The 24,579-nt window shown below is 37.0% G+C and overlaps 1 protein-coding gene across 4 annotated transcripts in view; it reads right to left on the bottom strand.

Annotated features, from left to right (window-relative positions):
* Positions 1–24,579, bottom strand: part of SMARCA2 (SWI/SNF related, matrix associated, actin dependent regulator of chromatin, subfamily a, member 2) — a 117,200-nt gene that overhangs the window by 14,761 nt on the left and 77,860 nt on the right. Inside the window, exons 28-31 of one of the 4 annotated variants that reach the window (XM_010582774.1) lie at positions 20,749–20,967; positions 2,345–2,562; positions 1,353–1,379; positions 219–247 (exon numbers count right to left, since the gene is read on the bottom strand). In XM_010582774.1, the coding sequence (XP_010581076.1) occupies positions 235–247; positions 1,353–1,379; positions 2,345–2,562; positions 20,749–20,967 (477 nt within the window). In that variant the 3' untranslated portion in view covers positions 219–234. Of the gene's footprint in view, positions 1–122; positions 248–1,352; positions 1,380–2,344; positions 2,563–4,352; positions 4,446–20,748; positions 20,968–24,579 lie in introns of those variants that run through there. The other 3 variants (XR_775334.1, XM_010582772.1, XM_010582775.1) reach the window with 3 other exon arrangements.

The following is a 24,579-nucleotide window of genomic DNA, read 5'->3' on the forward strand; positions in this document are numbered from 1 at the left end:
ATTTACAAGGAACTCTTCTCAAAATCAAGGGGAAACATGAGATAAAACACAGATTCTTTAGTTTAGCAACACATTCTCTTGATTTTTTTGCCTGCTGGATTACTAACTGCAACAAAACTTACTAGAGATTGTAGAATTAGTTTTGACAAAGTAACTCAGGCCAAAGTCAGTAAGATTTTGGATGGGTATCACCTGACCACCTTTTGGGACACAGTCAGCTCTCCATGGTCTGGATCAGCCCTCTGGACTTTCATAAAGTAGATATGAAACAATTATTAGCACTGAAAATTCAAGCTAAAGACAAAGATGATTTCAAGCATTTAAATACTACATACATGAAAACTCTTTTTTTCCCCAGATGAAGCTCGTGGCCTACTTTTCTTCCAATTAATCTGTCCCTCTATACTTGCCCCAATTGCCTTCACACACACAAAAGCCCAGAGCTGAACAAACATGAACCCTCAACAAAGCTGAAGGTTCCAATGCCTAAAATCCACTTAATTCTAAAGCTGCAAATCCTGAAAATGTTCATCGAACTCTAGAACAACGTTAACACCAAAGATTTCAAGATACTAAAGTTTTCTGATGCCTAAATGTGGAATTCTGTTCTGTCTCAACTTTCATAGGATTGAGTAGTTTGATGCTAGCTCACAAAAAAATCAGAATACAGGAACTTGGAATTCTTTTGCATAGCTCATCACACTGAAGAGCTCAGTTTAACAGGCATTTTTAATTCCTAACAGAATAGAGCTCCATACACTTTATTTAAAGTGGGAACCAATTCTGTCATGAATAAATGTGGGCTCCGGGGAGAGGGAATAGTATGCTTTGTCAATACATAATAGCACAGTGGTTAACTTGTTTGACAGAGATCAGATATGAACTTCCTGGGGCACAGGCAACAGGCAAAAATATTTAACTTCTGCAGTACCTATCAGTTACTATCAGTAGCTATCCCCTACTGGACACTAGCGGAAGTAACTTTGCTTGCTATTTCAAAAATGAGACACAGGTGCCCTGATCAGAAGGGCTTGGCTTCAGGAGAAGGCTCAAGGCCAGGGATTCAAAAATAAATAGATGCTTCCTTGCAGCCCTGCCTGGAATACCTGAACTTTAAACACTTCTTTCTCAGCTATTCTGTTAGTTGAGGGTCACAGCAAGCTGAATACACTGAGTTTGTAGTCTGCTTCCTGCTCATAACGTTCATTGCTGTGAATCCTGTTCTGATGCAATAAACTTTTCAAAGTACTCTATGGAGCCCACAGATCACAGAATGCTTCACTTCAGTAGTTATGTGCCAAAAGTCAGGCATCACAGCTCTGTGTGCTTCACCAGATACCGCCCAAGTTAACCTTGTACAGGCAGACCCAGAGCAGTAGCTGCCAAAAAGGAAGTGGAACCTGTCATTTGAAGTCACACACTGAAAGTTGTTTACATGCAAAAATTACATTGTTACACTTGGGCAGGTCATGTAATGTAAATACTTTTTTATCTTCTCTGAATGCATTTAATATTCGTTTAGCTTATCATTGCTCCTTATATGATTTAAGTAATTCCATGTACAGCAAAGAAAGGATAAGTACACAAGAAGGCTTTACTGATTTTTGGTAAATAGAAGTTGAATTAAAAAATACAACTTTCCCAAACAAGTCTGATTCAAAGATGCTATTAACCAATTCTCAATTTCTTCCTCATGAAGCACAGATAGTTTTCAGTTTGAAAACCTGTAAAACAGAAGTCTTCAAATGACATTTCAGATTAGAGGCAACATTTTTTCCTAAGGTCAAGCCATTTAGCATTTTGTTATGCTGACAATAGGGATTTCTTGACAAACAGGCTTCCATCTCAGCTGCAGACAACATATTATGCTCAGTATTTCTACAGATTTTCCTTTGGCATCCCAGAGGCTCATGATATGAACCCTACATTTCTGGGGCAGTCTTTCAGGTTATGGTGAGACCCATGCTAATTTGCATTAATAAATCTGTAGCCATGTATTTGAAAAGATTAATCTTGACACATGCTGCACCACTAAACTGAAGAAAAGTTTCACTCAAGCTAAATGTTCTTAAGTACACCTCTTGAGCAGAATCACTTCATTTCTAAGCAGGAGTTCTATGCCTACTGTTTGTATTTGTGTTTCAACAACTTCGTATCAGATGGGTCTTTAAAAAACCCTCTACAAAGACTGAGACAGGATCAGGCCCTAAATGGAATTACTTTCAGAAATGCTGTGTCAGCAAATCCTTCTAAAGACTGAAAACAAAAATGAAACTGTTAAAAAATGTAGAGAGATATATCAATAGAGAGGGAGAGACCAGAGAGAGACCAACTCCAAGCTCACCTATCCTTGTAGTTTATCACAGTATCAATGATAGCACTCATTTGTTTTGTCAGTTTGGGCGGGTTGGGTGACAACTTCTCTGCAGGAGGCCTGCCTCTTCTTTTCTTTGCTTTCTCTCCATCCTCCTTCCCTGAATCTTTATCCACATTTCTTCGTCTCTTCCGTTTTTTAAGCCGGACTTCCTCTTCCATTTCTTCCAAATTGCCGTCTTCAATTGCCTGACAACCATGGATTCAAAAAGTATGATTTTTAAACAAGAGATATTGCAAAGGGAAAAAACAAACTGTATTTAAAAACAAAAACACAACCCCACAGGTTGCAGATAATTCAACTCAAAATGTTCAGCTTATTTATAAAAAAAGAGTACAACAAGAAACTGAGTTACTAGCAATCAAAGAGACACTAAACATTAATTTGTTCTAAGAATCCCACTATCATCTAAATAGATGCATGTTTATCTGAACCTTGAATTCCACACCAACTCACAGTGTCACACACAATAATGGCCTGTGGTACTGTGTCAGTAAGTGTACAACAAACATTCATTTGTTCATGTCAGTGGCAGTTCTGGCTTATGTAGTTCCATGCAAAACAGACTTTGATATTGCATGTTTTCAAACAGGACAGTCTAAACTGTGCTTGGCTCCCAAAGCCAGATCACACACAGTTCTTTGTGCGCACAAACAACACACAGACACTTTATGCAGTAACGACTCAACTTCTCTTCCAAATAGTTTAAGCAACTTTCAAATCGCCTAAGCATTAGAAGCATCTCTAAAATCTATCATTTTCCCCTAGAATAGTAACCAACAGATAGGCAAAAACACTGACAATACAGTGTTTTACTGCAAAAAGCACTCATAACATGGGATGAAAAAAAACCCCCACCAAATCGAAGCCCCCCACCCTCCTCCCCCCAGTCACAAACAATGAACACTAGTTTCAATTACCTGGATGTACGCTTTTAACCAGACCCAGCAGCACTATGTAGAGGGATAAAAAAATTGCTACAAAAAACCAAACTAGGAATAAAGGGAACCTGTTCACACACTGACTATCAGTTCCATGTGATAAAGCAAGAAGCTGAACTTTTCTTGATTTAGGAAAGCCAACAAAAGAAATAAAAATACCGGGTCACAAGAAAAATGAAATTAAAAATAAAACAATCTTCAAACTAGCCTTTCTGATTAATGCTTTCTCAGAACATAACTGATGTTGGTATTTGTCCCTTTTGCCTCCCAATATTGCCTTGAGTACATGCAAATGCTAATCAGTCCTTTCTCGTAGCTGAAAGAGCTCTAATCATAAGGCAATTACCTTCATTTCTTCACAGCACCAAACATGGCTAATATTTATGATCATGTGAGCATAACAATCAATATAAAAAGAGTGATTACAGCCCAGACATAATTTTTCTCAATTGTGTACAATGTCTCTTGAAAAACATTTTGTGAACAAAACCTGATGCACAACACAAAACAGCCTGGCATGTTAAAAACACCAGTGGGATTTTGAAATCTGTTTCCTATGCATCCTCCGATGTGCAAATCCACAGAACAAACACGAACGCAGAATCCTGAGGGACAGCCTGAAACTAGGCCTTAATAATCAAAAGACAATTTACATCATGCTTCCACAGCGTTCAGATAACCACTATGAAGGAGGCTTGAGATCTGATGAGTTAGGAAGAAAAAGCAGGAGAAAAAAAAAATAATCTGCACACAAATTCATTAATACTCATTTGGCTAAAGCAGGATACCTACTATAAACCACTGCAGCTAACGAAGATTAAGAAAAGGAAATTTCTCTGCATATCTTGGAAGCTAGAAAAGCTAATAATAAATACAGCATGCAAGGCTGTCAACAGTTAATGTCATTACTCTCCTTAAGCACTCAGTTGTACACTGAAACACGGAGAACACCGACTTTTGATGTGTTACACACCTACACATGCCTGTGATGGTAGTTCTACTGAATCTTCAAGACGGCAATGAAAAAGGATATTTACCTTACCACTATCAGCAGGCCGGCTATCGGAAATCACAGTTAGTGGGGATAAAATTAACAAGCCAGCAAAGCAGCGAGCTGCTAGTCTCTTCATCAGCTGATCAGGAAAAAAAAGAGAGCTGGGGAAAGGCTATGTTTTCATATACAAGTAATTTTATTTTACTGAAAATTTAATACTGAAAGGATTGTGGATACTCAAATCTGCTGTTTCATTCTACCTACTACAAGGCCCGAAGCCTTCCTCCTTCAGCCTGCTTTAATATTGACAACTACTTATCATATTTCTCCCCTTATTATTCTAGGCATCCAAATTAGATTTTTAGCTGTGCAGTTACTGATTCTTGTTAGCATTTTAATTGTAATAGCACAATTAGACAATTTCATGTATGACTTTAAAACTGAAATAGGTTGCATGCATTTTAAAGATGCATTTATTATAGAAAATGTATTCCTATTGCTCCACAGTGAGTAGATTAGGTTTTGGTTATGGAAACTGATAAAAAAATCTATTCTGCTTTACAAGAAATCAAAAAACCAAACCAAATAGAGTTATCATTTTGTTAACTTTGGTAACATTTTGTTGTCCTTCAGAAAACTGGTATTCACTTAACTAAAATATATTTTTATTCTTTGTTTGCTTGGCAAATTTTCTACCGCCAAAAAAATAACAGTGGTACTGTCTTCACAGAGTTTACTAACAACTCATTTTAGAATCCTGCATAAAATTCTTCCTTGGAGTAGGTAATATTTTGGAAAAAATGTATCAGGACAAAGAGAAAAGATAAAAGTAAAAAGATTTTTTTTACTCTTGCACTCTTAAAATTAGTGACTAGCAGATAGCAAATTAATTCTTAGCATGCTACAGATCTGCAAACAAATATTAAACTGTCTACTTAGCTAACAGATCAATCTATTACTATACTCAGCTTTCAAAATTTATATACATGAATGTAAACTCAGACAGTTTTCCTTAATTTAAGACTTCAGTGACACCACTTGAAAATCAGTGTGACAATACCAACAGTCCAAAAATGCTGTTATTGTGACTCCTAACATTAGTTCTCAAGTGGCAAACTTATATTTTGTATAGAAACAGTAATATTTAAAACTAAACCTATATGATTTATGCTGCCTCAAAAGGTGGCTTAAAACTATATCACATAAATCAATTATCAGCAGAGATACTAGTGCTCTTTGCGTATGTCTACACATAGGATGCACGCATGTGTGTATGAGCAACAAAATATTTATTAAACTAATTCATCTGACTGAGCTCTTTGTTAGAAAAGCTTACTATTCTAGGGCTGAAGTGCCACACCAAAGAGAATGCCCTTCCAAACCTTTACCAGTACGATAACGATACAAATTCCACACACGAATCACCAGTTCCTGACAGATGATGGGCTGTGCAAGAGTGCAAGATAGCACAGTCATCTCCCATGCTCAAATGCCTCTGGATTAGTGAGGTGAACAGCAAGGGAGTCAAGGAAAATAGTACACAAATAAAAATTTAACACCTTCCTTCCCTTAAGGAAACAGGACTAAGGAGTACAAAAAAGTTTGGAGACTTCATTTTTGAAAGAAAGCTGTGAAAATTTAATGTCAAATTTTGCAAAAGGCTGGGCACCTCATTAAAGCCCGAGATGCCAGTGGAAGTGTGAGAACCCAATGTTAAGTCCAGTACTGACAATATCTTCCTGCTCTTTTGTATCTTAATGCTGTGTCTTGATCCACATACACAGAACAATTTCCTTGCTAAAGAGCTAGGAGCATGCAGGCTACACAGGGCACCAGAATTTTAAGGAAGAGCATACTGACCATGGATTAAAGAAACCAAACTGCCTTCCTCCAAAAGGAAGCTTCCCCCTCAAAAAGAAGAAACTCACAAAAGTGGATTTTTCACAAGGCAAGTAGAACTTACTTCTGAGACAGTTGGCCTTCCTATTGCTGCTTGCAATTACATGTTCCTCTTCATAAAGGAAAACAGCTGTTTTGAGGTGGAAGTACTCTTAGTGAACATGGATACAACCAAATGAGCACCACAGAAACAAAGGAAAGATCAAATGGAATCTGTTTTATTTCTCTATTTGAAGAGCAGGACATTATGGATGTATTCTTAACTTCTTCTTGAGAGCATGACACAGCACCACAACTGAACACCTTTTCAATTGAGAATTATGGACCCAAATAAGCACTAAGAGCCACAGCTCTGAGTTGTTTCATGACTGCCTTCTGCAAGTCAACAATCGTGTTAGTCTTATAAAGCTGAAAATACGTTCAGATTAAATGGGAAATGGGAAAGAACATGAGATCTCTTCCTGCGTCCCTTTCTGATTTTATCTTAATGAAATAACAATAAGATAGCTTGCCTCCTTCCCTTCAGACACCAACACCCTATGTCTCTCCAACTTGCAAAGTTAGAAGAGAGCTCTTGTGACTAACATTACCACATGAACACATTTGCTAGCATGATAATTAAACTTCATGTTTCCATACAAAGCATATAAAACATAGGTGAACAGAAAAAAAAAGTCAGCTTCTCAAGTCGCTGAACATATATACTAACCCAGTCATAAAAAATTTCCAAAGAATGAACTTTTCCAGGAAAAACAAATAATTTACCTGGGCATTGTACTGACTACTGGCCAAGAGGCACTAAGCTTAAGGGCTGTTAAGCACTTAAAACCAAAAAACGTGTCAGTAATGTAGTAACGAACAACAGATGACTGCTTTGCAAAATGAAGTTCTCATTTACCAATTTGGAAGAGAAGAAAGAAGTAGAAGAATGCTACAGAAGGCTACTAACAAAACATTGAAAGCACTAAAATGTCATTTACCTGCCCACACCAATTTCATTCCTCAGCATAATTCTTCAAGTCCTATACTGATATTCCAAGAGAAATTCCACTTTCCCACCCCGTCTTGCTCTATTTGAAACCCTACCCCTCTTTATTTTAAATTTTTGTTCTCAGATTATATCTGACAACTGACGAGGACTTCAACTTTCCAACCTGAAGTTCATCTGCTCCAAAGGTTCTCTTCAAAATCCAGTTCTCCTGCTTAGTTTCTCAACAGTGACATTCCTGATGCCTGGGACTGTTTCTAATTGCCACACATTGGAATTATTTCTTGGTTCTCTACAGCAAGTTCCACTACATTGTAGCTAATTATCTCTTGCTATGCTACAGCATAGAGGTCAGAATACTACAGATAAAGACTGTGAAGAAGAAGAACGCCCTTGATGATGAAAGCGCGTAAGATATTTGATATCAACAGTGCAATAACTAAATACCTGAAGATAAGTATAAGGATTGATGAAAAGTTATTTAACTAAATTTCCTCTCCTTGCTGGATAGTATCGCACAAGAGATTTACCAGACCAGTTTTGCTGGGACTAAACTAAAACTGAGTATAGATTAAAATCTGCCAAAGGCAAAGAAGTAGTGAATACATCCAGTTTTTCCTTTCTTTCACTGCTGACTTATTCTCCTCCACATAAGGAATATTCCAGAAAGTCTCCATCCAGAACTTAGGCAGAAACGGAAGTATTGTTGTTTTTAAAAACACAAACAGAATGCAATTATTGCAAAAACACACAAACTTGTAATAAATGGTCTTAGATATGCCGAACTTCTGCAAAATAAGGAAACTGAGTCCTTCAGCTGTATGTTCGTCAGTCAGGACCTGCATCTTCACATCGCTGAAACTTGCTTCGCTTTGAGAAGCGGGAGAAGATAGATTGTCTTTTAGTTTGCATTTGAAAACTATTAATAGTTGCTTAATTATTTGCACAGAAACTCCAGGTGCCTATTTTTAATTAGACATTAAGGAAAACAATAATGCAAATTATAAATAGTTTTTCCTTGCATTTTCATTTAAAGACTGATGCCAAAAAGGCTCAATGGAACTATGCAACAACATACTTACCTTTAAAGAGAAATGCTCTCAATCAAAGCAACAGAGTATCACATTAAAAAAAAAAGAAGTATCTACTTAAAATATTTATATGATCAAAGCTTTTATCTTCAGTGTTTTCTTTCTGGTCTGATAAAAATATTTCACATAAAATATCCTAGTATTTAATCTTAATGTAAAATATCTTAATGCTTAACCTTAATCTTTAATGTGACAATTACAAAGTAAAGCATCATGCAGAGCCAGCACTGATGAACTTGCTCCAAGTTACGGCAAACTACATTGGCAAGGACATAAATTTTCTTCTGTTCAAAAGTGAAATCTGGTTAAAAACAAAATAAATCAATAATTAGTCTCATTCCTCCCTCCCCCAAAAGGCAAACTATGATTTCAAATGGAACAACTCAAACTGATTTTGGAAGTAATGAGCTTTTCATAAATTTTGGGGACAGAAAGACTGAAGACCACAATAATTACTGATGATACCAGGACCCACAGCCTGCTCACAGAGCACAAGGAAAGTGCTCCATTAGGGGGAAGGAACTGGGTGATAAAAAGGTGAAAAACTGTATCATGCTGACTACAGAGATGCTTTGCTTAACAAATCAGAGCACTGAGAAAACACATACTCACTGTATTAAGACACTGAGTGTAGAACGACTAAAAATCATCACTATTCTGCAGTCCACAGCTACTCAGGCACACTCTTAAAAGATCTACAAAACTATCTCTAGTTGTCTTCTGCAGTTTTCAAAAGTAAGTGTGATTTACCCCTCCCATTTGACATACAATTGTACTTTTTATCTTGTTAAGATTTAATTTGAACAGCCTCTTGACGAAGCCAACCTAACCTAGAAGCAACACGAACAAGGGGGGAAAAAAAATTCAAACGAATTCTATACCAGAAACTATTCATATCAACCTCCTCAAAACGGAACTGTTTGCTTGGTTGTTTTTTTTCCCAAATTTTCTGCCCTTCTTTTTAGAAAGCTAGATCACCTGCTGAACAGCTCTTGTCACTTGGAGTAATGGCCTGTTTCTAAAAAGCCTGTTTTCTAAAAAACTCTCCCATTCAAGACTGGAGAACAATGGACTTGTGAAATATTGTGCATGAAAGTTGCCAGATGATAAACAAACATATTCTGAAAGGGATTTTATAATAGCACTTCTGAACCAGATGGTATCCTGCGTATTTCAGTTTGCCTTCAGATTGCTCAGAACCTTACAGCATACTGGTGACTCCAAGAGTAAACACTGTTAACACATTGGCATTGGAAATAGTTGCAGGTATCTTTGGCAGTATAATTAGAAGTAAAATTTACAGACTGAATGAGATGTAACTAACTCAAGAAAGACACTGCAAGACTATCACTTAGAAAATACTGCAGGCAAATTTGGGGGGGGGGGGGGGAATAATAATCTTTAGACTCACAGTTGTAGAGGAATACACTTAATGTGACCAAAGCTATCTTTCAAGACTGGTATTAATTTTAGTTCGCAATTGTAACTTCAAATAACTAAATGACAACAAAACAGGAAACAACTATAAGTAAGCCATGGCACGTGTTTTTTAAAGTTAATATGAAATAAATTTTTCTATACATACTTGCTTTTTAAAATGTCTGGAGAAAATGATCACTTATTTAATGTGCATACCTGAAGATAATATTCAGTTGATATAATTGAGATGCATAAAAATAGCAATTTACTTTTCTACATTCACTTTTGTCTACAAGGTTTATAAATAACACTATTAAGTCATGAGTTGCTACATTTTTCCTCCTGCACAGAAGGTCCTGATTTCTTCAAGTCTCCCTTGCCGAAAGTGAATCAGATCAAACACCAAAGATGAAGAACTGTAAGATCCTCTCAACAAGCTTGATAAGAACAGAAAAAGTATGGGCTTTTTTGATGACTGCAGGTGCCAATGGCTTGCTGAAGTAAAATGGATGAGCAGGAAATCCAAGAAAACCTCTGACAGGAACTCAAGCAGGAAGCATTTCATTTCACCCTAATCACAGATAGGTCCTGTTTAGGAAACAGGGCATTGACTGCCAACAAGTCTTCCTTGGTACCTGCTGCAGTCTTTCCATTTGTGAATGATCTATCACATGCAATTTTCACCAGCACAGGAAAACAGCTGATAGAAGATACATGCTTCCTGGCTTCAGATTCACAAGCAATCCATCTTGAAGTAAAATCTAACATGACAGAGACGCCTCATTTTTTCCCCTTTATCTTGTTCAGTATGATGTAGATGCTTATGTTTGTTGCGTACACAGGTTTCTGGAGCATTTAGTGACTGATTTTTTTCAGTGAGGAAGAGTGGAAGTGGAAGGTTTTCCCCCTTTTTTATTTTTATTGGCATTTTCTCCCTGACTTATCCAGAATTCTGACTCACCTATTTCAGCAGTGTAGAGGACAATATACTGACAAAGGTATTGTAAGATAATTGGTAGTCCAGTTGTGCTTTTTTTCTTTACCAAGTACATTATCTTCCTTAGGAGAGGCGGCAAGGAAAATTAATTGCATGAGAAAATTACCTTTTCTGAGGGGTGCCAAGGCGAGGTGGGGGAGATTACTTTACTTTTTCCTACATTCCTTTAAAATAATAAGCATGGAATTTAGTCAACAACATAACACTTTTGTGTCCTACAACAGGAGATATTCTATCTTCCTTGGCATCTCACTGTTTAGAATGAAAACAAAATAAAGATTGGTATGGCTTAGTTTGTACTGTGGGTTTTGCTTCCAGATCTTTCTTCTTTGGTCTAAAATAAATCTTTTACTGGAGGGATATATCATTCTACCATTCTTCTGAGATTAACTTTTTCCTCCATTTTTAATGATTTGCTAAAACGGTTGATAAATTAGTTTAGCACTTATGAACAAAGTTTAAGACAATTTAGTAGTATTTCTGGTAACAACTACATTCTCTTCAGGCTCACAGACAAATGTTGCAGAGCAGGAGGAAACAAGCTGCAATGAAGTCATGAAGATACTCAACAATAAAAAACAGATCCCAAATCAAGGAAAAACAGGAATTCTACAACATTCGAAGGATTTATTGTCTCCCAGTCAGATAAGACATTGTTTATTTTACAAGGGAGATCATAAATACAAAAAACAATCAGAAACACATTTATATCTGACCACTAATAAACAGTTACACAGGATGGCTTCTCTTCCCAGTCTTGAGACAAGTATTTCCTGTTGCTGCTTACCTAGTCTTTCACAAAATACTGTTGCAGTTGCCAAAGGCCTTCAGTTTCTTAGTACCATACAAACTTAAATCTTTTAATATCTTCATTTATCCTTTTTTCCTTGAATAATAGGGCTGGTTTTATGGATATTTGCCTTTTTTTTAGGGATGTTATATTCTTCTATTGTGGAAAAAGGTAGGAAATCTGTACTTCGTAATGTTGCATGTCCTGGCAGGCTGGCAGTGTGGCTAATGTTTTGCAGCTCTTAATGCTGAGAGCTAAAGACAGAACTCTCATATTTGATTTTGTTCCTTATGAAAAAATTTCTCAAAATTCAGTCCTTCAAAATGGGAATTAATGGATTATTTTTTAACTTATTTTAAAAAACTTTCCAGGGCTTAGCCTTTCTTCATTCAAAAAGCATTGCCTCCCTTTTCTTCTGAGACTCTACTAATGAAATCAGAAAGATACCGGGTGTAAAGACAGGGTTTATACCCTCATCAGATCAGTCCTTTGGAAAGAAACTGCAGCCTTGGCTCTCTCCAGGACCACATTTGCTTCCAGTGAAAGTTGCTAACATTTGCAGTGACAGATATCTTTTCTATAGCAAAAATAAATTTGACAATTCTAAGCACTGGATAAAGGTAAGTAGACAGGACCAACTCTCATTCTGCAACACAGTCAACAGCAGGATACCATATCCTGGTAGAAAGTTTCTTAGAAAGAACAAGCCACCTTTTCTTCTACTATGCAAACAACACAGCTGAGGAATAAAACACAAAGGGATGATTAGCAGATTTCCAGTGTGAAATCACTCATTTTGAGCCAAATCTCTAGCCTTAGAATAGGTGAATTATTTGGCTGTCAAGAACAGATATCCAGCGATGACCTCTAATTGCTCAGAAAAATACGAAAAGTGTTTTCTCTCTTTTTGATCAACACACTAACAGACTAACAAAAGGCTTCTATTCCACAGGTGAGCATAAATTTTATGTGTGCCCTGAAACACTACTGTTCTTAATGATGCAAAATGGGAAGGTAATAGTACAAACCTTAAACTGGTTCTTTTATGCATGTCGAAGTAAACTCAGCTTCTGACAATAGTCATAACATTACGTAGTTTCTTTTGTATGTTCTCCTTTTCCCTGATATTTAAGAATGTTCACACATTCTCAAACAGACATTTTTTATTCCAAATTTAAAATGTGGAAAATAATCAAGTGGGAACAAAATGGAGAAAATAAATGCAAAACAAAACAGATAAAATATCTTGCATAAAACAAATATAATGGAAAAAAACCCCAGTTTTCAGAAACCATTATAGTTTCACCATTTTTCAGCTGATGTTCATAGGATGTCTTGTACCTACTTATTCACAAAAAAGAGCTGAAGGATTTTTCCAATAGCGTGGGAAATTGGTTATAGACATCTATCACTATTAATGAAGGTACTCTGAGGCAATTAAGAATGGGAAGCATGCAATGTTGAGAGAGTATGATATAAAAAAATGTATGGCAAGAGATTAGACTACTCACTTCCCATGCTGACAGAGGAAAAAATTTTACTTATAGAAATAGACTGTGTTTAAAGAATAAACAGTAGGAGGTAGCCCTTTAAGACAATTCCAATATAGTTTTTTAATAACTTTGCAGAATTTGGAAAAAGATAGCATGAAATGAAACTAAGTCAAACTTTGGACAACCTGCTGAGAAAAGCTAAGTTATATGTATCCTTTATGTACTTTATACTAAAACAGTATTTTGTGAGGTTAACTTCTAGCAGTGATGCAGTAGTTCCATGTTTTCAGGATGCTTCTAAAGCTGCAGTTATCAGACTGTGGCAGGACTTAGAGCATATCACAGCCTAAAAGTAAAAATCTATCATGAACAATATGTGTCTACAAGGCCTTTTTGGTCTTCTGGGATAAACTGCAATGCAAATCACAGGCTGATAAGCAAAAACTATTATTGAAGCAAAGGCTAACTGAAGAATACAAAGAAGATTCCTAGAAAGGCAATGAGGCTTAAGAAGAAGTGAAGTTTCTCAACAGAATAATGTATAGTGTTAAAAAAAAGCACTAAAAACTAAAAAAAAACTAAAGCAAGGCTGTAAGCAGCAACAAAATCTTATGGTTCTGAGTGTGAAATCCAGCTAAAAATATTTTATTACATTGTCAGATGCAACTGAAAAGAATACGTAATGGATATCCATTAAACTGTAAACTGCAGCACTCTAAACTTGACAATTTCAGAGTACAGGATGAAATTACAGGGTTATGATTACCGGAAAACTTTTGTAGGATTTTCCTTTTTTAAAGTTAAAATTCCACTGCTACAGTAAGGAAATACACCATTCCACTCATCAAGCAGAGTACTTCAGGATGGCCCAAGAAGCTAACTGCCTAAGGCCTTCCACTCATGACAGGCCTAAGGATAAGCTGAGTAATTTTTGAGAAGTTCAGTCTGAGACTTTCCTGTTCTTCCATATTTGCTAAGTTAGTACTTCCATACTTGTTTACATACAAGAAGAGACAAATTGCTTTCATTTAAGTTGTGGGTTTCTAGAGAAGCAGCAGAGCTCTGCATACATACACTGATGCACCAAAAGGATTACTTTTGCCTGTCATGCTTGCTGCACGGAAAACATCAGTGTGAAGCTTCCCATCACCAGCTCAGGTCTGCCTTCAAAAGATGGCACTTTACAGTAACAGTCTCTCAGTTTGCTCCTGATGACAAGGCAAAATACTAAATGCTTCCCTTTTTGCAGAGTGGATAAATACAATAGCCACAATATACACTTGGGAAAGTATGGGTAACTTCTTAACCATTTTGTAAATCCAAATCAACATAGGAAAATTTATTGCCTCCATTCAAAAGTTTGATAGGTGACAAAAGGTCAATACTACATATGACCTATCATCGTTACTGTCAAGGCATGTCAGAGGACGTAACAATGCAGTGGACCTAAGTATTAAAATGTTTGCTGCTTCTCTTTCTATTGCCAAATGTCCCTAGCAACAGTAACGTTTTAAACTTTTGATGCAGACCTTCTTTTTTTGTGCATTTTGTTAAGTATCTAATAGTTGTTTGTGTTTCAGTTTTGGGAGTTGATTTGAATTTTGACCTTCCACATGAAGAGTATTTCATGCATCTTAACTACAGGGCCTAATTTTTTCATGCAAAATATTGCACTTGAAACAATAATAATATAACAAAGCCTGAAATCCAGAGTTTTAACTCATGGTTGCCATGCTATATAAACTCGGTATGTCAGAAAAGTACAGCTATTTCAAAGAAAATGCAATTTATTTTAGTCTAATGTTAACAATACTACTCACATTTTTAAAAAATACAGAAAGGTGTTTATATGACAGTATTATTCTAATGTTTTCTAGGGGAGAATATATGTACAATTGCAACTGAAACTGTGTTAATATTTGTTATGGTACTTTACATGTAACATCATATGGATAAAATCACAGACTGAAAAAAAAAAGAATCTTATGAAAATATGGCAAGATGTTTTACTGATAGATATTCCTCTGAAACAGGTGTTCAGATTTCCTGACTAGAGGTCCTTCTCACACAAAAACTAATTCTGGAACACTAAAAATTGCCTTACTGAGACTATCTCTCAAATACTGAAGAGGCATTTCAAAGTACTTTATTAGTTTCCAAAATTAATACTCTCAATCCTACCTCCAGCTTCTGAGAAAGATATCCAGGGTGTAACTCAGGTTCTTTTCTTTATAAACTAACAAACCCATCTTGCCAAACAGAGAACAAAAGCTATCAGGTAGATGCATTTAAATTCCCTTTCATATATCAAAAGCCAAGAAAAGCCCCTTTCATCTAAACTGCTTCCTTGGTTTTAATTTCAATGCAACTTAAAAGTAGCCATTTTTTCCCTTTTCTTAAATAGACAGTAATACTCAGAACATAAAAATGGCTTGGCTTTGTGAGGCCTTAAAGTCATGTCCAAATTCCTAGTCCTTCAAGAAATCAGCTTCCGCATGCATAAAACTTATCAGCCTCACCCTGTACATTAAAAAATAGTATGTGGGGTATCCTGGTGATTGCTGGTCACAAAATGGACAACACCCTGGGATGGTGGATTTTTTAAGCCTCCAGTGACAAAGTCTTTTAAATGTGCCTTGTTTAAAAAATTCAATTGGATCTGCAATTCAATATTACAGAGCAGAGTTTAGATTAGAATGCAATTTTCTTCAAATGCCCTGGGCAAATATTCATTTACTTGACTGTTAAACAGGTTTAGCAGCAAGTCAGGAAACTTCGCAATTGTAACCAGAAATGGTTTAGAGTAGGGAAGAGAGAAAACCAGAGGTGGAGGGGTATCATGTACATGAACTACGCAGATAAACTATGCACTGGGTAAAAGGTTAGTTGTATTCTCCTCCTTCACAGAATCTCAGCCTCCAATACAGACTATCTAAAAAACCTGCATTGCAATTGAAAATAACAACCAGTAGATGAAAAGTGAAGCTAAAACAGTTATCAAATGTAATGCTGATTTTCCACACAGCTACTTCAGTATCTAACGAAGACTACTCTAAGACCAAATTCCACCATAACAGTTTACAAAACCATGTCTTAAAATATCTTCTTAGTATTGATTATAAAGTTGTATACGTAAAAGTGAAGCCCTCTCAGAAAACACAAACCTAACTGAAAAACATTTAGTAATTTATGTCAAGTTGTAGTAACAAGCCGGCCCAACTTTACTACCTCTGATGCCAGACCTAACTTTAAACAGACCATTAGACAGTGTGTAAAATCAAAAAGTTATGTAAAGTTCCAGCTGATGAGAAAACAGTTGAAAACATGCTCAACATTTTCCTGCTAGGTACTTCGATTTATTATACAACATATTTACCTTAGTTAGTAAACATAAACAAAACAGCAAATAAAATTTTCATCATGATTATGTTAAACTGTATTCACCAGATATTCTGTATGTATTCTGTTTTTAAATATCAGTAAGGTTGACTATTTACAGACCAAATGCTTGAAATTTTTACATCAGCAAAATAAGTAGTCCACAATAGTTAACTTTTGCATGTCTGCATGAGGTAAATGAGACACTAAGCATTTTGGACTCAAGTATGTTTCCCTCGCCAACATGAAAAGCTATTTCGAATGAACTGCATGACTAGGCAATAAAACTTCAGTCATGTCACCTAGCCAGCAATTAAATTGAATGACAAGCTGAATCCAGGTGCAACTTTCTTAAGTCTTGTAACTACTCAAACAAATCCTCTGATTCTTGAAGCCTGCCCTAGCAATGGAGTCCTTAGTAGATGACTCCCCTAGAAAATGATCTGCCATGGGATCCAGCAAAGTATTTTGCAGTCCTGTTAGAAGTGGTGCACGGATACAATCTGGTAGAGCATGAAATACTTCCAGAACATAAATGCTTCTAGGGTCAGGAAGCAAACTCCTCCTTCCTGTTTTTTTTCTAAGAAATACGGTTGTCATGCCAACAGTTACAGAACAGCAGGCTGCAGCGACAGCTAGTGATGAAGCTCGTCTGTGTCTTACAGCTTAGCTTCCCTGGGAGGGTGTCACTGAATTTACAGGTTGTTGAGGGCAGCAGCACAATCTCACCAAACACTGTGTATGTCCATAGGTTTGGCTTCTGTAATTATTTTGTCTCCTGCCTCCAAACTCAGCTACTTGACCTCCTAGCAAGGAGGGAGCTGACATACTTGGTCAGTATACATGCATGCATACAGACCTTGACGTGTATGGCAGATCCTGTGGGGATCTGCCATGACCTTAATTAGACTCTTCAGTGTTGGGTGTATCAGCAGAAGGTCAGGGTATAACTGTAAAGGAGCAGGTAGCTGATCCCCACAGTCCAAGTTGGGGCTGCTGATTGAGGCAAAACTCATCAGAAGAGAGATCTTGTCAACTTCCCCAAGACACATAAAGAAAAAGAGATGGATGAGGACTGGATATTGGATATTATTATGAAAACAGCTTATTAGTCAGAAATGCGAAGTTTTACTCCAGAAAACCCCATGAAAAGATAGCTATAAAGCTGTAGCAGCAGCCTCAGCAAGAGAAAAAATGAGGGGCATCCCTTGCTGCTGGTAAATAAATCTCATTCGTCTGTAACACTTCAACAAAACCAGAAGTATCTATAGTTGCCTCTGGAGAGTGGCATGATGCAGAACATGAGTAAAAGGGTTATCTTATGAATTAAAGCACCATTATTAATTCAGAACTTTCTGGCTCTTCTGTTGTTTCCAGTTTTACTGATATAAGTAGTTCACTGCATCCCAAGTTAACAGGAAATGACTAATTGGAAGTTTTCATGCAATATGCATGTTGCCATTACCTTACAAGTTACAGTGACAAAGCCACAAGATACAAATGCTTATAAGCCATCTACAATTTTATATGTTTATATAGTTAAAAGATTCCCTTGAAAACGTTCTACAAGATTATTACTGCTTTTTCTACAATCTTCCAGAGATGTCACTACAGAGAAAGACAAACACTTAAATTCTCAAAGAAGACGTAAAAGTGATGGTGGTAGGAGGCCAATAGGTGTGACAAAGAACTCTCACACACGGAAAATAAGATCATGAAAAAACTCAGAAAACTTGACTTATAGATTTCAGTATCCACCCAATGGAGAGGAGTTTTTATTCTGAACCTCCATAAGCAGTGTTACACTACAAATATAATTCCTCTGAATAAAGAGTCTAAAAAGTATTAGTAGTTCCTGCACTTGCATTTGTTTCAACACGCTCTCAGATCCACCTGAAAGCATAAGTTAACATCTGTATACAAAAGAGACACAGTAGGGACTGCAATGCACTGTGAAGCACTCTGACTTAGCTTTAACTCAGCTAATTTGAGAACATGCTTAACAACTCAATAGGGAGGAGGAGGGAGACTAATTCTTCTCAAAAGAGTAACAAGCTATGTTGAAAAGGGCGTAGTATATGTACCATCTTTACTAGCGAGGTTTCTGACCTGGCCTCACACAACAGTCTCAGAAGCAAACAATGAAAACAGTTACTATCACGTAAATGTAGAACTGGTAAGAAATTGTTTTCAGAATAGTCCTTACAATGGCTCTTTATCAAATGGTCCAGTGCTTTTCAGTGTTTTTAGTGTCTTTAGGAAGACAGAATACAAAGTATGCCTACTAAATCTCCAAAGAACACCAAACCGACCAGAAGTTCACCTGAGGACAGGCTTAAAATTCAGAATAATTTTGGTGAAGAAAACTTGGGTATCATTCAACAAGGGCATATACTAAATCCTCTTACTAGGAAGGAAAGATTGACTATACAAAACATGTTCCTGAAAAAATGGCCAGGAAGTAGATCCACAGAAAAGGATTAAGGGCTTATACTAGATCAAAAATTTAACATGAGTCAATACCTTTACTGTTAAGAAAATGAAATACTAGATTGTGAGGTGTAAGTATCCTAGAAGTTATGCAAAAGAACTCCTCCTCTTTATTCAAATGAGGCTGCATCTGGAATTTTGATGCCTAGCTTTTGAACAAACTTGCAGAAAGCTGTCAGTCACACACAGAACAGCTATGGGAAATCAGTGAAAATAATCAAGAGATCTAGAAAACAGGAACTATGGGAAAAGACTAGATGAGCAATGGTTGTTAACCTTAAGTCTGAACAGGGAAACAACTCTTCCATGACAAAGAAACATTAAAAAAAGAAAGGTAGCAGCCTGTTCTGCATGACCAGAGTGATTAGAACAAGAAGTAACTGGGTTAAAATCCAGTAAGAAAATTCAGATAAAATATAATGGAAAGGCTCCCCTGCAGACTTCTAAATTCACTGCTAGGGAAGGTCTTGAAGAACAGATGAACATCTACTATAAATGACACGGGTCTGGCTGATTCCACCCCAAGTAGGAAGATGGATTAAATTATTGTTTTAGGGCTGCCAGTAAAGCACTTAACCCAAGTATGAGACCCAACTCAAGACACAGAACATGCAAGCCAAAGCTAACTTCTCTGTTGCCATAGCCAGTGTTCTATCATTAAAAATAATTAGCTTAAAATGACCTTGAGTAGATCTACACTATACTGCAAGCACTTCCACTGCAGGAAAGCGTAAATGGTTTGAGAATCCAGACAGTATTTTATGTTTCTAAGTCTTTCTTCTCCACTGACTTACTGAAAATGTCAAGTATCAAACTCCTGTAGTTTCACAAACTTGCCTAGATGTACAGCTGATGTATAATTCAAACCTTTGCTCCCCTAAGCTTTACACCCAGCAGCAGAATGTGGATTAGCTCTTAGCATAGAATTGCACAAAGCACCCTCACAAACATCAATTTTATAACTGAAGTAGGTAAGATTTCTACCTGTCTTTAGCAAATTATACACAAAAAGCTACACTGTATATTCATGTTGGCATTAAGTCTGTAGCTATTCTATGACAAAACTTACTCTGTCAAACCATGTAGACTAGTTTTGCACATACAATACTTTATCTATGTGTTTTGGAAATCATAACATTATCAAATTTCCTGGTTTTGAAAAGACTTTCCAACAATGAATCCTCACCTCCTTACCACCCCTGTTACTACCATTCTGAAAAGGCACACGTATCAGAATTCATTAGATGTGTATTTCACAGAAGAATGGCAAGAATCCTCAAGTACAACAAAATCACAGATTTGGTGTGAGTTACGTTTAAAATCTTTACTTTCAGGTCTTAAATTTTTTTATCATTTGTCGAGACTTTTGATCTCAGTGGAGCCAAGAAATGCTCAGGACTTGGAAACGAAATAGCATGAAAGAAAGAAGACTTACGTGAAAGTTTCCAAATTCTTAAAACGGTTAAATTCTGGTGTTTAAAAAAAATAATAAAATTAAGCTTCTGCAGCACAGAAAGCTGTAATATACACTGATCACTGGTGGTCTCCACCATAAAAGAGTTCTTCATATATCTTAAAAGATGACACTTATGAAAGTCTCTAAAGACATAAGAAATATGTCAAGATCCATGGCAATAGAATAGTTGCAATAGAAAGCTATCATAGTCCTGATTCAGCATTTAGTAACACTGATTTAAGTTTCAGCAATGCAGCTTAAAACTTACTTTTGCCTTCAAGACAGCAACAAAAGCTGGATAATAAGGATATTTAGGCCTTAACTACTACATTGTGCTCTCCCTGGTGCAACTGTGCAGTCTTCAAAAAGAAAAAAAAAAACCACCACAAATGAATAAATTTCAACTGTAAAAAACAAACAAAAAAGGGGACAGCCTACCCGCAGCCACTGTTTCTCTGTGAGAGCATCGCTGTAGTCCACATCCCTGCGTTGACGGGATCCTCTTCCGAATATTTTCTCCTCTTCTTCTTCACACGTAAGCCTTTCAACTTCAGCATCATCCTTAATAATCCAGGATGGTAATTCATCCTCCTCCATCAAGCGGGGCTTACGCTTGGGGTTTCTGGCATCCTCCCTGCGACGGTCCATGTCCATGCGCTGCAATGGCAGTTGGGAAATGATAAAACAGTTTTAAGGGCAAATATTAAGTGAACCATGAAAATTCCTGGCTACCTAATGATACTTGAAACTTCGGACTAAGTCCTTCACAGGTATTTCCCTTCCACAATACTTCTAAATATTTCTGAAATGCAACTATAAAAAGAAGCTACACTTGATGGTTGATTTTCAGTCAAATTCACTACTTCATAACCAGCTTTTACTGAAGTAACTGAGACAACACAGCAGCTAACTGATACAAAGCAGATCACAAGAATGCTGTTGTGCTGTGTTAGTGTTAAATAACTCTTTTCCTTTTTTGCACAGGTTTTATGGTTTCTTTGTGTTCATAGATGCGCAAATACTAATCATTCCTTGACAACATCCCCATAAGGTGCTATTGTTATGTAACTAAAAACAATAACTGAAAACACAGTAGCTTTGTGAGCCTGAATATCAGAAGAAAATTTAAAAACTCAAGAGAGAGAATTAAGAAATTCAGAGAACAGCTTGTCTACACAGGGCCACAAAGCCAACACACTTAAACCACTGAATTTTTCCTGATCTTACTGCTGTACTAGGCAAAAATCAAAACACATACAAAAATATGAGGTAAGATTAGGCAAAGTGTTAAGAATATTAGAAGGTAATGTTAAGACTTTAAGATGAAATTGAAGTAATCACATAACTTAATTTCAAGTGTGGTGAGTAATTATCTCGGAAAACAGGTATGGATACTCTGGATACATTCCCATGACCTGCTGTACAGTTATTAGTGAGGTGCTTTATAATCCTCCTGGGGAAGCATCCACCTCTCTCTATTGGCTGTATGCTGATCTAGGCTCCTATGGTCCTGTGAATCTCATTTGCATTTTTTGTAGCCCAAATCAAATAATATGAATAGACTTCTTTTGAAGAGTCATACAGTACTTAAACACTCAGTAATCAGTTGCTAAACAGAGAAAACAAACAGGTGGCCACCAAGAATTTTATTTTCATATTTGAAAAACTGACACAAATAGACTGGCACCAGAATTGGCTGTAGCATCAAACAGATTACTGGTTTGGCCAGTAAACATTTGTAAAAAGCATTCTCAATTATGCACAAACCCCTCCCTTGTGTGCATGATGCTGCACTTAACGCAGGATGCCAACTAGACACATCATCCTTTTACACCCCTAGCCAAGACACAGACATGCATAAATTCAGGGGTATTATTTATCTACAGGGGCAGCTCAAAACCAGCCAAATTTACTAACTGAGGCTTAATGGTGGCCCTGTTGAATATGCTGAACCTTCCCTCATCTTGGCACTTCTCAAATACAAGCATTCCCAAAATACTACCTCAGGCACAGCATCTTACAAGTAGTTTTCATCATCTTGTCTGGTGCCCTATCTGATTTCTAAACTCATTGAAAAGCAGAAGGTAAGATGTGTGTCTTCAGTCTGCAGGTCCAACCACACTCAAGAAGCAACTATAAAGACATGTGGGTCTTCCCCATTCTTCATTACCTCAGACAATGATGAATGGGCTGTATAGCCTTTAGTTTTTTATAGCAGACTTCCATATTTCACCTTTTAAAGAACATCTCATTCAGTCTGAATTAATTTCAAAAAATGCCTCATTCAAGCCAGACATGTGGCTTGGTTTATTGCTAACTTGGCAACCAGCATGCTGCACTGAGAGAAGGCCCAAACAGGATAGATTTCTCTATTATTTAGCAGCAAACTTCAGTGAAGTCAGGGACATCATATTATAATGACATTAAGTGTATGAAGCAAATGCTGAAACTTCTTTTTTTTTTCCCCGATGACCATGTTTCTAGCTCTAAGACAAATATTGAACGCTAAGGTAGTATATTTTAACAGCTGTTTTCTGAAATGAAAGCACTTGGGAAAGAAGATTAAAGACATTCTCAGTTAATCTGAGATGTAAGAGATACAAACAGCCATTTGTTTTTTCTTAGGATACTAACTCAAACTGTAGTCCAGGTAATTTATACAGTTTAGCATTAAGAGTACTTTATGCAGAAATGCTGCTGAATAGTTGTCTGATAATTTTGCAATCTGATTTTAGCTAAAATGTAGACTAAGTAAAGCCATATGTTGGCCAATGCCTAGGTCATCGTGACACTGCTTGATTTAGGATAACCATTAATCAGTTGCTTCATTGTGCAGGCCTGGTTACTTTGTATAAACAATGCATGCTTTGCTAATGACTACACCCTTGAAGAAGGAACTAAAGACTGATAAAAAGGAAACATCCTGCCCCAGAAAGCACCAAAAGCCAGATGATTGCCAAAGAAGCATGAACTGAGGGAAAGGTAAATGTGGCAGGGGGAGATCATGACCTCCAACTCAGTTCAAGACTAGAAAGACTTGCCCCCCCACACACCTGCAAGGAGCATGCTTGCTAATCTACATAGAAAGCAAGGCAAATTTAAATATAACTGACCAATGGTAGGATGAGATGGTGACTACCAACCAATGAACTTAAATTTAGGTGGGTACTAATCATGTAACAGAATAAATACGCTGTAGGTCTTTGGTGTGGTGTGCTAGCTTTGTAGAATTATCACCTAGCACCCATCTTTGCACAAACATGAAATAAATAACTATCTCGGCTCTGTGTGTAAGACTGGCTTATTGCACACTGGGTATCGAATCCCACTTGTGGGACAACAGTTTCTGGTGAACCAGATGGGATGGCCATTTTAAGCCTTGCCCAGATTGTCCTGCTGCTCCAGACAGGAGACGGGACCGGGAAGGACTCCAGTGCGCACCGACCTTTTGATTGGGGAATCCTCCGATTCCTCTCTGTGGACAGACGACAGGCAACCCAATGGGTACAACGCCAATACAAGATATTTAAAAGGAGGCAAGGAGCTACAGAGATGAGTAGCCGCTTTTTGCCTAAGAAAAGGGATTCCTAGTCCAACACGGGTTGGGTATTGGTTAGCTGCTTTATTTAAGTAAATATAACATTAAAAATAACTTAAAAATTTTTCCAGGAAGAGTAACACTTGTTGAAGCACACTATTATGAAAGGACACGTTGTACAGATCACACTGAAACACTGACTTTTCTCTGAATATTTACTATGTGATGAAGTGCCATCATTTGCAATGAATGAAAAAGTAGGACAGTATGAGGTTTGAGGCTATCTAGAGTTTTTACCTATGCTACATGTGTGGAGCCTCTAAAAGTCAGGGGAACAAAGTCCACTTGTACATATCATATCCTCTTTCTAACAGTGTATTTAGCTCTACAGATACATCTCAGGATCTATGCCAAAGAATACTTCCAACCTGAAAAATAACCACAGAACAGCTTCTCAGGGAACTGCTTTGCTCTCTTACCTATTGTTTTGGAACTGCTCACTTTAAATAAGCAAAATACATGCTTTTACACCTCTAAGCCTGGTTAAATGAACAAACCAAAACACATTTTTCTTGGATACTGCAGTTCGATGTATTCTGATAACATCTGCACAACCTTAACAGAGGGAATGAGGCAGCACAGGTATCACTGAGTGTTGTGGTTTAACCCCAGCCAGCAACTAAGCACCACGCAGCCGCTCACTCACTGCCCTCCCACCCAGTGGGATGGGG

The sequence above is a fragment of the Haliaeetus leucocephalus genome, unplaced genomic scaffold, assembly GCF_000737465.1.
Source record: "Haliaeetus leucocephalus isolate CR32 unplaced genomic scaffold, Haliaeetus_leucocephalus-4.0 Scaffold849, whole genome shotgun sequence".
NCBI classification, from domain to species: Eukaryota; Metazoa; Chordata; class Aves; order Accipitriformes; family Accipitridae; genus Haliaeetus; species Haliaeetus leucocephalus.